Genomic DNA, 14,500 nt, shown 5'->3' with positions numbered 1-14,500 from the left:
GGAGATCCTGTTTTCTCTGGCGGACAGAGCGTAGGTGTTCTCACAGCTATCTGGACTATTCCTCTTCTCACCCTGTCTCTTGCAAAAATGCCATCCCCTTCTTGCAATTTCTCCGTCTCCGTCGCATCTGCTCTCAGGATGAGGCTTTTCATTCCAGGACAAGGGAGATGTCCTCCTTTTTCAAAGAAAGGGGCTTCCCTTCCTCCACCATCAACTCTGCTCTCAAACGCATCTCCCCCATTTCACGTACATCTGCTCTCACTCCATCCTCCCGCCACCCCACTAGGAATAGGGTCCCCCTGGTCCTCACCTACCACCCCACCAGCCTCCGGGTCCAACATATTATTCTCTGTAAGTTCCGCCACCTTCAATGGGATCCCACCACTAAGCACATCTTTCCCTTCCCCCCTCTCTCTGCTTTCCGCAGGGATTGCTCCCTACGCGACTCCCTTGTACATTCGTCCCCCCATCCCTCCCCACTGATCTCCCTCCTGGCACTTATCCGTGTAAGCGGAACAAGGGCTGCACATGCCCTTACACTTCCTCCCTTACCACCATTCAGGGCCCCAAACAGTCCTTCCAGGTGAGGCAACACTTCACCTGTGAGTCGGCTGGGGTGATATACTGCGTCCGGTGCTCCCGATGTGGCCTTTTATATATTGGCGAGACCCGACGCAGACTGGGAGACCGCTTTGCTGAACACTTACGCTCTGTCCGCCAGAGAAAGCAGGATCTCCCAGTGGCCACACATTTTAATTCCACATCCCATTCCCATTCTGACATGTCTATCCGTGGCCTCTTCTACTGTAAAGGTGAAGCCACACTCAGGTTGGAGGAGCAACACCTTATATTCCGTCTGGTTAGCCTCCAACATGATGGCATGAACATCGACTTCTCAAACTTCCGCTAATGCCCCACCTCCCCCTCGTACCCCATCTGTTACTTATTTTTATGCACACATTCTTTCTCTCACTCTCCTTTTTCTCCCTCTGTCCCTCTGAATATACCTCTTGCCCATCCTCTGGGTCCCCCCCCCCTTGTCTTTCTCCCTGGACCTCCTGTCCCGTGATCCTCTCATATCCCTTTTGCCAAACAACTGTCCAGCTCTTGGCTCCATTCCTCCCCCTCCTATCTTCTCCTATCATTTTGGATCTCCCCCTCCCACTTTCAAATCTCTTACTCACTCTTCCTTCAGTTAGTCCTGACGAAGGGTCTTGGCCTGAAACGTCGACTGTATCTCTTCCTAGAGATGCTGCCTGGCCCTGCTGCGTTCACCAGCAACTTTGATGTGTGTTAATAGAAGTTTGTCAAAGTTTTAGATGACATGACGATTTAATATGCAATCATTCAAAAGCTCTCAGTATTGGTAAAGTGTGTTACCAGGAAATTAAATCTAGGGGGTGGGGAAAAAGTTTTCAGGCTGTTTGGGTGTAACTAAGGGAGTGTCCCTATGACCTGCTTTTGGCTTATAATTATTAACTACCTAGATTAATGACTTGTAGAAGAGAGCATGATGCTAAGGCCCACATTTGCTGATGGCAATAAAATGAATGGGAGGGCCAGGTATTGAGGTGATGTGTGGACAGGTTGAGTGAGTAGTGAAATCCTGGCAAGAGAAGTTCAAGTTCACTGTAGAGTAATACGCACACACAAAATGCTGGAGGAACACAGCAGGTCAGGCAGCAGCTATGGAAATGAATAAACTGCCAAAGTTTTGGGCCGAGTCCCTTCATCTGGACTGGAAAAGAAGGGGACAGAAGCTAGGATAAGAAGGTGGAGGGAGGGGGAGGAGTACACCTGGCAGGTGGCAGGTGAGACCAGATGAAGGGAAGGTGGGTTGGGGTCATGCTGTGAGAAGCATGAAACAAGTTGTGTAAAAAGAGACCAAAAACAGTGAAGTAGTGTTCCTGGGTTCATTGTCCGTTCAGAAATCTGATGACAGAGGTGAAGAAGCTGTCCCTGAAATACTGAGAGTGTGTCTTCAGACTCCTGTACTTCCTCGTTGATGGTAGCAATGAGGAAGAAGGCATGTCCTGGCTGATGGAAGCTGCTGTTCTTTGAGGCATCACCTTTTAAAGATGTAATTCAAAATATATAAAATATAATAAGAAGGCAGTGTCCAAGATTTTTTAATGTTATTTCCAGTAGACAAATGGAAAGGCGAATGAAATAATTCCAGATCCGAGGCAGCACAAAAAAGTAGTAAGATAAAGAACACAATAACAATAAAAACACAATAAATATAAGTACATAAGATAGGTTCTACACTTCTACTTACTGAGTTGTGAGATAGATTTGGAGGAGATGAACTTACATACCAGACTGTGAGTTAATCAGTCATATTTGGATAAACACTCAGCCTTGGGATACAAAATCTGACCTACCCCGATCACTTAGTATGACTTAGAACGTCATTGTGTATTGTATTTGATTTTAGTCTGCTCATGTTTTATCGAGACTGTGTTAGACCATGAGACATAGGTGCAGAATTTGGGTTGGCACAGTAGCGTAGTGATTAGCACAGCGTCTTACAGTTCCAGCAACCCAGGTTCAATTCCTGCCACTGCCTGTTGGAGCTTGTACGGTCTCCCCGTGACTGCGTGGGTTTCCTCCGGGTGCTCCGGTTTCCTCCCACAGTCCAAAGACCTACTAGTTGGTAGTTTAATTGGTCATTGTGAATTGTCGAGATGTACCCTCAGCGAGAGAGGAGATTGCTGAGCCTCTGGCGATGATCTTTGCATCATCAATGAGGATGAGAGAGGTTCTGGAGGATTGGAGGGTTGCTGATGTTGTTCCATTATTCAAGAAAGGAAGTAGAGATAGCCCAGGAAATTATAAACCAGTGAGTCTTACTGCAATGGTTGATAAGTTGATGGAGAAAATCCTGAGGGGCAGGATTTATGAACATTTGGAGAGGCATAATATGATTAGGAATAGTCAGCAGGTCGTGCCTTACGAGCCTGATTGAACAGTAGATGTAGTGTATATGGATTTCAGCAAGGCATTTGATAAGGTACCCCATGCAAGGCTTATTGAGAAAGTAAGGAGGCATGGGATCCAAAGGGACATTGCTTTGTGGATCCAGAACAGGCTTGCCCATAGAAGGCGAACCCACTTGGAGAACTGTGCTCAGTTCTGGTCGCCTCACTACAGGAAGGATGTGGAAACCATAGAAAGGGTGCAGAGGAGATTTACAAGGATGTTACCTGGATTAGGGAGCATGCCTTATGAGAATGGGTTGAGTGAATTTGGCCTTTTTTTCTTGGAGCGACGGAGGATGAGAGGTGACCTGATAGAGGTGTATAAGATGATGAGAGGCATTGATCGTGTGGATAGTCAGAGGCTTTTTCTAGGGCTGAAATAGCTAGCACAAAAGGGCACAGTTTTAAGGTGCTTGGAAGTAGGTACAGAGGAGATGTCAGGGGTAAGTATTTTATGCAGAGAGTGGTGAGTGCGTGGAATGGGCTGCCGGCGACAGTGGTGAAGGCAGATACGATAGGGTCTTTTAAGAGACTCCTGGACAGGTACAGTACCTTCCTCTACCACCACCCAAACATCCACCTCACTCTGAGTAAAAGATTTACTTCTGACATCCCCTCTATACTTTCCTCCAATCACCTTAAAAAAATATGCTCCCTTTCATTAGCCATTGATGCCCTAAGAAAAAGACTGGCTATCTATTCGGCCTATGGGTCTTATCGTGCACACCTCTGTCAAGTCATCTCTCATCCTCCTTCGCCAAAGCTTCCACATCCCTCCTATAATAAGGTGACCAGAACTGAACATAAATCCCATTTCTTATTTTAACTTACAGTATTTTTTATTATGTATTGCACTGTACTGCTGCCACAGAGCAACACATTTCATGATATATGTCAGTGACAGTAAACCAGATTCTGATTCTGAAAAAGGGGTGGGGTTGGGGAATATTGGAGAGATTTGCATGTCCCATCAATGTCTTATTTGACCCGACAAGAGACATAAGATCTCCTTCCTTCACCATAGGAAAGTAGCTGATGAAACTCCGATCTTGCAAAGTCAAAGCAAATTTATTATCCAAGTACGTGTGAGGCCTCCGTTGGTCGGAGTTGATGATGGATATTGTGTCCTACCTCTCTAGATATGTAAGCTAGGGCAGTACAATATGGAGAGCGAGCTGTTGCCCATACAGCAAGCTCCCCTTCTCCATGCGTCTGATGAACCCAAAGGAACGGCAGAGACCGATACAGTTTGGTCCCAGCAGCATCACAGGAGTTGCCAGTCAGCGTTGAACTCAATGTAGGACTGTCTTAGGGGCTCCAATTCCAGATGTTTCCCTTGGGGTTTATGCCCAAGGCCTTCGCCACAAGTGGGTATAGCCGCAAAGCAGTGGAGGTTTAAGATCAGAGTATTTCTTCTCCTAGATGACCTACCAATGATGGCTGAAGAGCTCCCATCTACCCAAAGCGACTGGTTTTAAGGCGCCAGTGACCTGCCTTTGCCCCTTCTGTCAGTAAAAATGGTTCCGCAGGGCTTAGTAACTAAGTCACCCTTGAAGGCCAGGAGCTGGACTTAATGGTCAGAGGCTTTTTGAGTTGCATGCCTTTAATAGGTAGGAGCTTGTCCCCATTACACCTCCAGCTATAATAACCTTATGGAACCTATCAAATTACGTATATGTCACCATATATCATCTTGAGATTTAACTTTATCAGAAAATGAAGAAATACAACAGAATTTATGAAAAACAAAGACTAACGACTAATGCGCAAATGAAGGCAAATTGTGTAAGTAAATTTTTAAAAAGATGAGAAGATGAGTTATAGAGTCCTTGAGAGTGAGTCTGTAGGTTGTGGAATCAGTTCAGTGTTGAGGTGAGTGAGATTATTTACTCTGGTTTGGGGGTCTGTTGGTTGAGGGGTAATAACTGATCCTGAGCCTGGTGGTGTGGGTCCTGAGGCTCCTGTACCTTCTTTCCGATGGTAGTAGAGAGAAGAGAGCATGGCCTGGGCGGTAGCAGTCTTTGATGATAGATGCTGCTTTGTTGAGGCACTGCATTTTAAAGATATCATCAATGGTGGGGAGGTTAATTACCATATACTACCTTGAGATTCACTTTAATGCGGTGTATGTATGGTGAGATGAGGGTCTCCATCGGTCAGAATTGACCATGGGTATGCATCGTAGCTGTCTAGGACGGGGCAGTACAATATGGACAACAAGCTGTTCCCCATGTAGTTTTGCTCCTCCTCTCCATGCATCTGATAAACCCAAAGGAACAGTGGAGACCGATACAGTTTGACACCAGCAAAGTCGTAGGAGTAACCAGTCAATATTGAACGCAGTGCAGGGCTGCCTTAGGGATTTCAGCTCTGGATTTTTCCAACAGGGTTGACTCCCGAATCCTTTCCCATGAGTGGGTATAACTGCAAGGCAGTGGAGGCTTGAGATCAGAGTTTTCCTTCTCCTGGACGAGCTGCCAACCATGGCTAATGACCCCCATCTGCCTGAGGCAATTGGTTTTAAGGTGCCAGTAACCTGCCTTTGCTCCTGCTGTCAGTAGAAACGGTTCTGCCAGGCTTTGTGGCTAAGCCACACGTGAAGGCCAGGAGCTGGACTTGGTTGTCAGAGGCACACGCCATTGGGAGCATTTAATGGGTAGTGGGAGCTTGTCCCTATTACCACCCCCTGGCTGTAACAACCTTAAGGAACCATATGTATGCAGGAAGATAAAATAAAACCTATCGATTTATGAAAAGCTCCGCATAAACAGAGACCGACAAACAATGCCAAAGAAGACAAATTAGGTAAACAAAAATAAATAATATGAAAACAATAATGAGTTGTAGAGACGTTGAAAGTGAGCGCTGTCCCTCTCCCACCATCACTGGGTTGAGATGATGGATTAAGAATTGCAATCCGTTCCAGAAGAATGGAGGGGGGATTTCACTGAAACCTATCAAAAATTGAAAGGCCTGGATAGAGTGGATGTGGAGACGATGTTTCCTATAGTGGGGAAGTCTAGGATCAGAGCGCGCAGCCTTAGAATACAAGTTTGTCCCTTTAGAACAGAGATGAGAGAGAACTTCTTCAGCCAAAGGTTGGTGAATCTGTGGAATTCACCGTCACAGGCGGCTGCTGAGACCGTCATTGGGTGTATTTAAAGCAGAGGTTGATAGGTTCTTGATTAGTCAGGGTGTCAAAGTCTATGATGAAAAGATAGAGAATGGGTTGAGAGGGGGAATATATCAGCTGTGACAGGTTTGCAGAGTGGGCTCGATGGGCTGAATGGCCTCACTCAGCTCCTGAGTCTTATGGTGTTACGGTCTAACTCTCACCATGTCCTTATGCTTCAGGTACATTCATCATCTGCTGGACACCTGGGCTGGTCCTGGTCCTCCTCGATGGCCTCTACTGCACCAGCTGTAACCTGGAGGGCTTAAAGAAATGGTTCCTTATCCTGGCCCTGCTGAACTCTCTGGTCAACCCCCTCATTTACTCGTACAGGGATCGGGAGATCTGGAAAAGTATAAAGTGTTTGTTCTGCCTCGGTTGTGGTCGGAGCGGTGGGATGCAGCTAGAGGACCTGAATTCAGGATTTCACCGGCAGAGCACAGTATCTGACATTAGTGGACCGATTAAAACCTACCAGCATCAGGTTACCATTGACGAGGCAGGCAGGTCCCCTGACCAATCCTTGGATAGGTTTCCGAAACTCTCAGTGAGCTAATGGAACACAAACTTATGAAGTTCTACAAGGTTCTTACTGTGACCTCTTTGAAGCAACGTTTTCCGTGGTCGTGCGCTCATGGTATGTGAACTGAACTTCTCATGCCTCCTGTTGCCTCCCTTCCACTCAGAGAGCAGGTTTTCCCCTTAAACAAGAGGCTTCTTGGCCTTGATTTTCATGTTGAGAATCGCTCATGCAAACTGCACACCAGGGTTTAAAACATGGTTGATATTGACGTTGGTGAGACGGACCGTGAAGAGGCACTGGATGATTTGCAAGTCAGAATCAGAATAGATTTATTATCCCTGACATACTGTATGTCATGAAATCTGTTGTTTTATGGAAGCTCTACAGTGCAATACATAAAAAATTATGGTGAGTTATATAACAAAAATAAAACAGAGCAAAATAGCAAGGTAATATTCACAGATTCATGGTCCATCCAGAAATCTGATGGTGTAAGGGAAGAAGTTGTTCCTAAAACATTGATTGTGTGTCTTTAGGCTCCTGTACCTCCTCCCTGACGGTAGCAATAAGAAGCGGGCATGTCCTGGGTGATGGGGGTTCTTAATGATGGATGCTGCCTTTTTGAAGCATTGCCTTTTGACGATGTCCTTGATGCTGAGGAGGCTGGTGCTCATGATGGAGCTGGCTGAGACTACTGCAGCCTTTTCCGATCCTGTGCAGCAGCCCCTCCACACCAGACAGTGATGCAACCAGTTAGAAAGTTCTCCACCATACGTCTGTAGAAACTTGCGACCGTCTTTGGTGATGTACCAAGGCTTCTCCAACTCCTAATGAAGTATAGGAGTGCTTTGGATAAACTTAGTCCAGAAGAACTGTGCTCCAGGGCTGCTCTTTGAGATAGTGCCTGAGCAAGTGCAGCCCGTGGGGAAAACATTCCCATGGCTGTTAGAGCATCAATTATCCCAGCCCACTGTCTGAGATTCTCTGGCCCACTTATCTTCAGCTGTTTCATCAATGACTTCCCTTTGAACTCAGATTCAGTTTTATTTCTCCCACGCGAAATCTGTTGTTTGTGTCAACAAACAACACAACCTAAGGATGTGCTGGGGGCAGCCTGCAAGTGTCACTTCATATTTCGATGCCAACATAGCATGTCCACTATGTCAGCAGCACACACAAAACACAACAAGCAGCAGTAACAGCAAACACACCATGTTACTGACACAGTAACAGCAAACACACCCTGTTACTGACACAATAACAGCAAACACACCCTGTTACTGACACAGTAATATCAAACACACCCTGTTAGTAACACATACACACCCTGTTCCTAACACACACACACCCTGTTACTGACACACGCACCCTGTTACTGACACACACACACACACACACACACACACATACACACACCCTGTTACTAAAACACACCCTGTACACACACACACTCACACACACACACACACACACGCACACACACACACCTTGTTACTGACACATACACCCTGTTACTCACACACACACATACACGCCCTGTTACTAACACACACTCACACACACACATTCACATGCTGTTACTAACACATACACTTCCAAACACACCCTGTTACTAACACATACACTCACACACACACACACACACACACTTCTTAACACACACACCCCGCCCTAAACACACACATGCACACCCTGTTCCTATCACACACACAGCCTGTTCCAAACACACACACACACCCTGTTCCCAACACACACATTGCACACCCTGTTCCTAACACACACACACACTCACTCACTCTCCTCCCACCCCAGGACAGACTATCACTGGACTCCAGCCTCCAGCAGGTTCACAGATTTGAAGACATTGGGATCCAGTTTCCTCAGTAGACACACAGACCCAGGCTTTGATATTGACTTCTGGTCTTTCAATTGACTTTTGGGTTTTGGGCTTCGACCTTTGGTTTTGACCCCAGGACTTGCTGATGACCCTGACCACTAGGCCTTGAACGCCAGGTTTTCCAATGACGGAACCCTGATAACTAGGCCTTGAAGTCCAGTCTCACTGAATGATGTCACTATCACTTGTGCCCCCTGTTCCAGGAACTCCGATCCTGGAACACAGCAACAACTCATGACCAGGGTGGACACCAGCCATCATTCTCGCCAGTCTGTTGGTTCGACATCCAACCGTAAATGATGCACATTCATCATGGCTGATTTATTATCCCTCAGTCCCTTACTCCTGCCTTCTCCCTGTAACCTTTGACTCCCTGATTAATCAAGAACCTTTCAATCTCTGGTTTAAATATACTCAATGACTTGGCCTCCACAACCATCTGTGAAAATGAATTCCACAGATTCACCACCCTTTGGCCAAGGAAATTCCTCCTCATCTCTGCTCTGAAGGGAAGTCATTGTGTTCCGAGTCTGTGCCGTTTGGTCCTAGGCACAGCCTGAATTTTGTGCAAATTAATTGCTGTTAAATCACCTGGATATCTCCAACAGCTCTGCATAAAGGGCATGGACACCTGATGCAGGGGAGGCCGCAACCGCCTACAGGTTGCCCTCCATCCTGACTTGGAAATACATTAATGCACTTTTGTCACTCGGCTTCAATTCTAGATCACCGTTTCCCCAGCAGCACAACTTTCACCAGAGGAACTGTTGTGGACAAGCTAGAAGGTGATTGGTGGAAAGAGGGTTGGTGCCAGAGGGTGCTGAAGTAAGAAGCTGGGAGGTGATATGTAGAAAAGGTAAAGGGTTGAAGAAGAAGGAATCTGATAGGAGAGGAGAGTAGACCATGAGAGAAAGGGAAGTGCTATGACATTTGACTGGATTGAGAGGTGGAGATAAATTATGTTCTGACCAAGGGTTCTGACCAAGTGTCTTAGGGAGATTAAGTGTCTTAAAGAGATTAGATTTATTTATCAAGTACATCAAACCATACAGTGAGAAGTGTTATTTGTGTTAATGACCAACACAGTCTGAGGACGTGCTGGGAGCAGTCGGCAGATGCCACAACTCCCACAGCACCCACAACTTACTAACGTTAAACTTTGGACTGTGGGAGGAAGCCCGAGCACCAGGAGGAAACCCACACGGTCACGGGGAGAATGTAGAAACTCCTTATGGAAAGCATGAGAAGTCCAGCCCTGATTGGTGATTGCTGGTGCTACAAAGTGATTGTACTAACTGCTACACTATCATGCCACCCTCCCCACCCCAGGGTGCCACGCTGTCCTATTGACACTGCTATCAGTCCGGTTAAAACAAAAACTGGAATATAAAAGAATGAAAGGCGGCCTTATTGAAACCTATCCAAGTATCCAAAGGCCTAGATAGAATGGACATCGGGAGGCTGTCTCCTCTAATGGGGGAGCTTAGGACCAGAGGACACTGCTGATGACACTCAGTCCCAGTGTCTGGCGACATCGCTGACCTGGGCCGTACAGTTTACTTTTCCTCGCTGTGTGGCCACATTTTGTCCTCTCTGCCTGCTCTGCCTTCCATCAGTAATATGTTAAATGGTATGAAATTAGATGGGCTGAATGGCCTGTACATATATGATGGGAAATATGTATTTGTTTATCTTTTGTACTGTATATTAGTGAAATGTACATAATGCACATTTACTGTATATGTTCAATTAAATGGTGTATTTAACCCTATAACACGATGGAATTCCATTGCACTTCAAAGAAACGTGTGTGTGTGTGTGTGTGTGTGTGTGTGTGTGTGTGTGTGTGTGTGTGTGTGTGTGCAAGCACGTGTGAATATGTGTATTGTTAGGTACCCCGTAACTGGGTTGCCAAACCAGCAGAAATGGATCACTCAGTTGGAGTCTGGATTACTAGAACTAAGAAAGTTTTATTAAAGAAACAAGCAACACAGTACTCTAGTCAAAAGGATAATAAATGCAACAGTTCAGCAATGATAAACACCCATGTACACAGAATTAGGATAACAGGATCAATCAAGCTCTATCGTTGTCTAGGGGTAAATGACCAGTTTCAAAGTGACGCAAAGTTCAGTTCAATTTAGTTCAGTTCAGTTCGCAGTAATCACTGCCGTGGGAGATGGACAGTGGGGGGAAGGAGAGAGAGAGCAAAACGAATGAATATTCAAACAGCTTCCACACAGACCTTCGCAGTCAGCTTTCGGGCGAGTCCTTTGTGATGTCATCTGAGGTCACCGACCGTGACCTCTCCGTTTCCAGATACGATCGTTTCTCTGTGGTGAACCCGGCACCCAGGCAAGGGTGGACACACACCAGGTTCCCGCCGATTGTGCCTTTCCACCCTGTGGGTCTATGGCCTGGTCCCGCAACCGGCCTTCCAAAACTTCCCACCCACCTGTGAGAGACGCACCGCTTCCAGGGTCTCGTTACCTCGGGTGTCGTGTGTGTCTTGACTTAGTGAACCTGTCCCTTTTTATCCCCTTGCTGGGGTATCGCCTGTCCATCACTTTAAACAGTTCGGGGTTCAAAGGGGGAGCCGATCTTGACAGCTCTCTCCTTCTGTTACTCTCTCCCGTCCCTTCATTAACATCTCCAAATGCTGCTCCATTGTTTTCCTTATCTCTCTCTCTCCTGAAGACAGGTGGCAGACCAACACTGATCCCACTGGTGCCAGCCCAGGACAGCCACATCTTAATCTATGTGTATTCTTGTCACAGTATGGACATGTGTATGTATATGTTTGTGTGTGAATATATGTATGAATATGTGTATAATTATGTGTAGACATGTATCTGTGTGTGAGCATGTGTATGAATGAGTCTTTGTGTGTGTGTGTGCGTGTGTGTATGTATGTATCTGTGTGAGTGTGTGCATGTATGAATTTGTGTATGTTAATGTATGGGTGAATGTGTATGAGTATGTCTGTGTCTGTCAAGTTCAAGTGTATTGTCATCTAGCTGTACATCTATACGACCAAATGAAACAAGGGTTCCTCCAGACCACAGTGCACCCACTTATCGCATACAGCACATTAACTAAAATATTTCTATAAGTAAGTTAATACCATATAGCTCAGAGTCATAAAACACTATAGCAACAAAAACAGGGCCTTTAACCCATCTAGAGCATACCAAACTGTTATTCTGTCTAGTCCGATCAATTCCTTCTTGGACCAAAGCCCTCCAAACCCCTCTCATCCATGTGCCTATCCAAACTACTCTTCAATGTTGAAATCAAACCTGCATGGACCACTTCTGCTGGTAGCTCGTTCCACACTCTCACTGCCCTCCGAGTGAAGATAGTTGCCCTCAAATTTCAAAGTTCAAAGTACATTTATTATCAAAGTATGTATACATTATACAGCCTTGAGATTTGTCTCCTAACAGGCAGCCACAAAACACAGAAACACACTAAAAAAAGACTGTTGAATATCCAATGTGTAGAAAAAAAAACTCAAATCATGCAAACAGTAACTGCAAGCAAATGGCATTCTGAACTGAAGACCATGAAGAGTCCAAGTCTCATAGCTCAGTCCTGAGCTGAGTGAATGTCATGGATTAGTAAGCTGAGCCAGCCGTCCCTCGCTTCAGGCCCTGACACCTTGACCTTTTCAATCTGGCTTGGTGATAAGTAACGGCTGAACATTGGGTTCAATTGCCTCGATCGCTCTGGTGCTCAGATCTCGTTGCCTCAGTTCAGCCTGTACCCGTCACAGCACTTAAATCGTCCTCTGAACATTCTTCAGCTTCCCTTAGACGTTTCACCTTTCAGCCTTGACCTATGACACCCAGCTCTAGTCTCACCCAATCTTAAACAAAACAATACACAGTACATGGGATATCTCTCCATCCTCTCCATGAGGAGCTGTAGGCCAGTGACAATGGGCATTGCTTACACACTAATATGCAAAGGGCTCTGACTGTAATGTGAGTAATATAGAAAGACCATGGGAAACCTGTTCCGAATGTGTGTGTCTGTGAGTGTGTGTGTCTGTGTGTGTGTGTATGTCTGTGTGTCTGTGTGTGCGTGTGTGTGTGTGTGCGTGTGTGTGTGTATGTCTGTGTGTCTGTGTGTGTGTGTGTGTGTGTGTGCGTGTGTGTGTGTGTATCTGTGTGTGTGTGTGTGTGTGTGTCCGTGTCTGTGTGTGTGTGTGTGTATGTGTGTGTGAGTGTGTCTGTGTGCGTGTCTGTGTGTGTGTGTGTGACTGTGTGTGTGTGTGAGTGAGTGTGTGTGAGTGTGTGTGTCTGTGTGTGTGAGTGTGTGTGTATGTGTGTGTGTGTGAGTGTGTGTGTGTGAGTGTGTGTGTATGTGTGTGTGTGTGTGTATGGGTGTGTGTGAGTGTGTGTGTATGTGTGTGTGTGTGAGTGTGTGTGTGTGAGTGTGTTTGTGTCTGTGTGTGCGTGTGTGTGAGTGTATGTGTATGTGTGAGTGTGTGTGTGTGAGTGTGTGTGTGTGTCTGTGTGTGTGAGTGTGTGAATGTGTGTGTGTGAGTGTGTGTGTGTATGTGAGAGTGTGTGTGTGTGTGTTTATGTGTGTGTATGTCTGAGTGTGTGTCTGTGTCTGTGTGTGTGAGAGTGTGTGTGTGAGTGTGTGTATGTGTGTGTGAGTGTGTGTGGTGTGTGTGTGTGTGTGTGAGTGTGTGAGTGTGTGTGTGAGTGTGTGTGTGTCTGTGTGTGCGTGAGTATGTGTGTGAGTGTGTGTGTGAGTGTGAGTGTGTGTGTCTGTGAGTGTGTGTGTGTCTGTGTGTGCGTGAGTGTGTGTGTGAGTGTGTGTGTGTGAGTGTGTGTGTGTGAGTGTGACTGTGTGTGTGTACACCTAGTGGTTGTCACTGATTTTGCTTTGTATTGATCATCTTGTCTTTCTAAACATTTGGTCTGAGAGATACCTTTCCACCAAGGTTTTCTTTCCACCATTATGCCATTTGAATACATCCTTGTTTTCAGTAAACCTGTTGCCTTTTTAGAACATAGAATATAGAACATCGAGCTTTGACCAGCAATCAATCCGGACGTCGGAAGTTTGAGGGGAGGGGATTTCCCTCAGGCCCATTGCCCGAGTAGAAAAGGGAGCAGCAAGAGGGTCACAGCGGAGTAACAGAGCTTTGACCAGTGAGCAATCCACGTTTGAGATTGATTAGCAAGAGCAAGTTAACGGAAGGCAGCATCAAGTGCAGCAGTCACCATCACCTGCGTGGGCAGAGTTGGGGGAGTGATCTCAAGGGTTTAGCTCTTCCAGAGTTCAGCCATAGAAAACAAAATAAAACAAAAGCTCCAGGTTAAGTTTTTCCCTTTTTTTTCTTATATTTAAGAGGGAGTTAGATATGGCCTTTGTGGCTAAAGGGATCAGTGGGTATGGAGAGAAGGCTGGTGCAGGGTTCTGAGTTGGATGATCAGCCATGATCATACTGAATGGCGGTGCAGGCTCGAAGGGCCGAATGGCCTACTCCTGCACCTATTTTCTATGTTTCTATCTGCTCTGCTCAGTTAGGACAGCAGAGATGCCAGGCAGGATAGTGGAATGTTCCCCTTGTGGGATGTGGGAAGGCAGGGAGATCTCCAGTGTCCCTGATTACAACTGCGAGCAGTGCATCCAGCTGCAGCTTCTAACAAACCACGTTAAGGAGCTGGAGCTGGAACTGGATGATCTCCGGATCATTCAGGAGGCCAAGGGGGTGACAGATAGGGCATACAGGAAGGTAGTTACACCCAAGGTGCAGGACACAGGAGACTGAGTGACAGTCAGGAAGGGGAAAGGGGTTAAGGAACTAGTGCAGAGTACCCCTATAGCCACCCCCCTCAACAGCAGGTCTATCACAGCCCCTCAACATTACATCCTCACTTTTATATTCCAGTCCTCTAGAAATGAAT

General features: G+C 46.2%; 1 protein-coding gene across 1 annotated transcript in view; it reads left to right on the top strand.

Moving 5' to 3' along the window:
* Window positions 1-8,811, top strand: part of LOC140206429 (lysophosphatidic acid receptor 3-like) — a 37,722-nt gene extending 28,911 nt beyond the window's left edge. The window contains exons 3-4 of the mRNA XM_072274797.1: window positions 6,336-6,656; window positions 8,777-8,811. Coding sequence (XP_072130898.1) covers window positions 6,336-6,656; window positions 8,777-8,811 — 356 coding nt within the window. The remainder of the gene's footprint in view (window positions 1-6,335; window positions 6,657-8,776) is intronic.
* Window positions 8,812-14,500: the final 5,689 nt, after the last annotated feature.

Source organism: Mobula birostris, chromosome 12 (genome assembly GCF_030028105.1).
Source record: "Mobula birostris isolate sMobBir1 chromosome 12, sMobBir1.hap1, whole genome shotgun sequence".
Classification (NCBI taxonomy): domain Eukaryota; kingdom Metazoa; phylum Chordata; class Chondrichthyes; order Myliobatiformes; family Myliobatidae; genus Mobula; species Mobula birostris.
The sequence above is the reverse complement of the archived record's forward strand: the minus strand, read 5'-3'. Positions and strand labels throughout refer to the sequence as shown.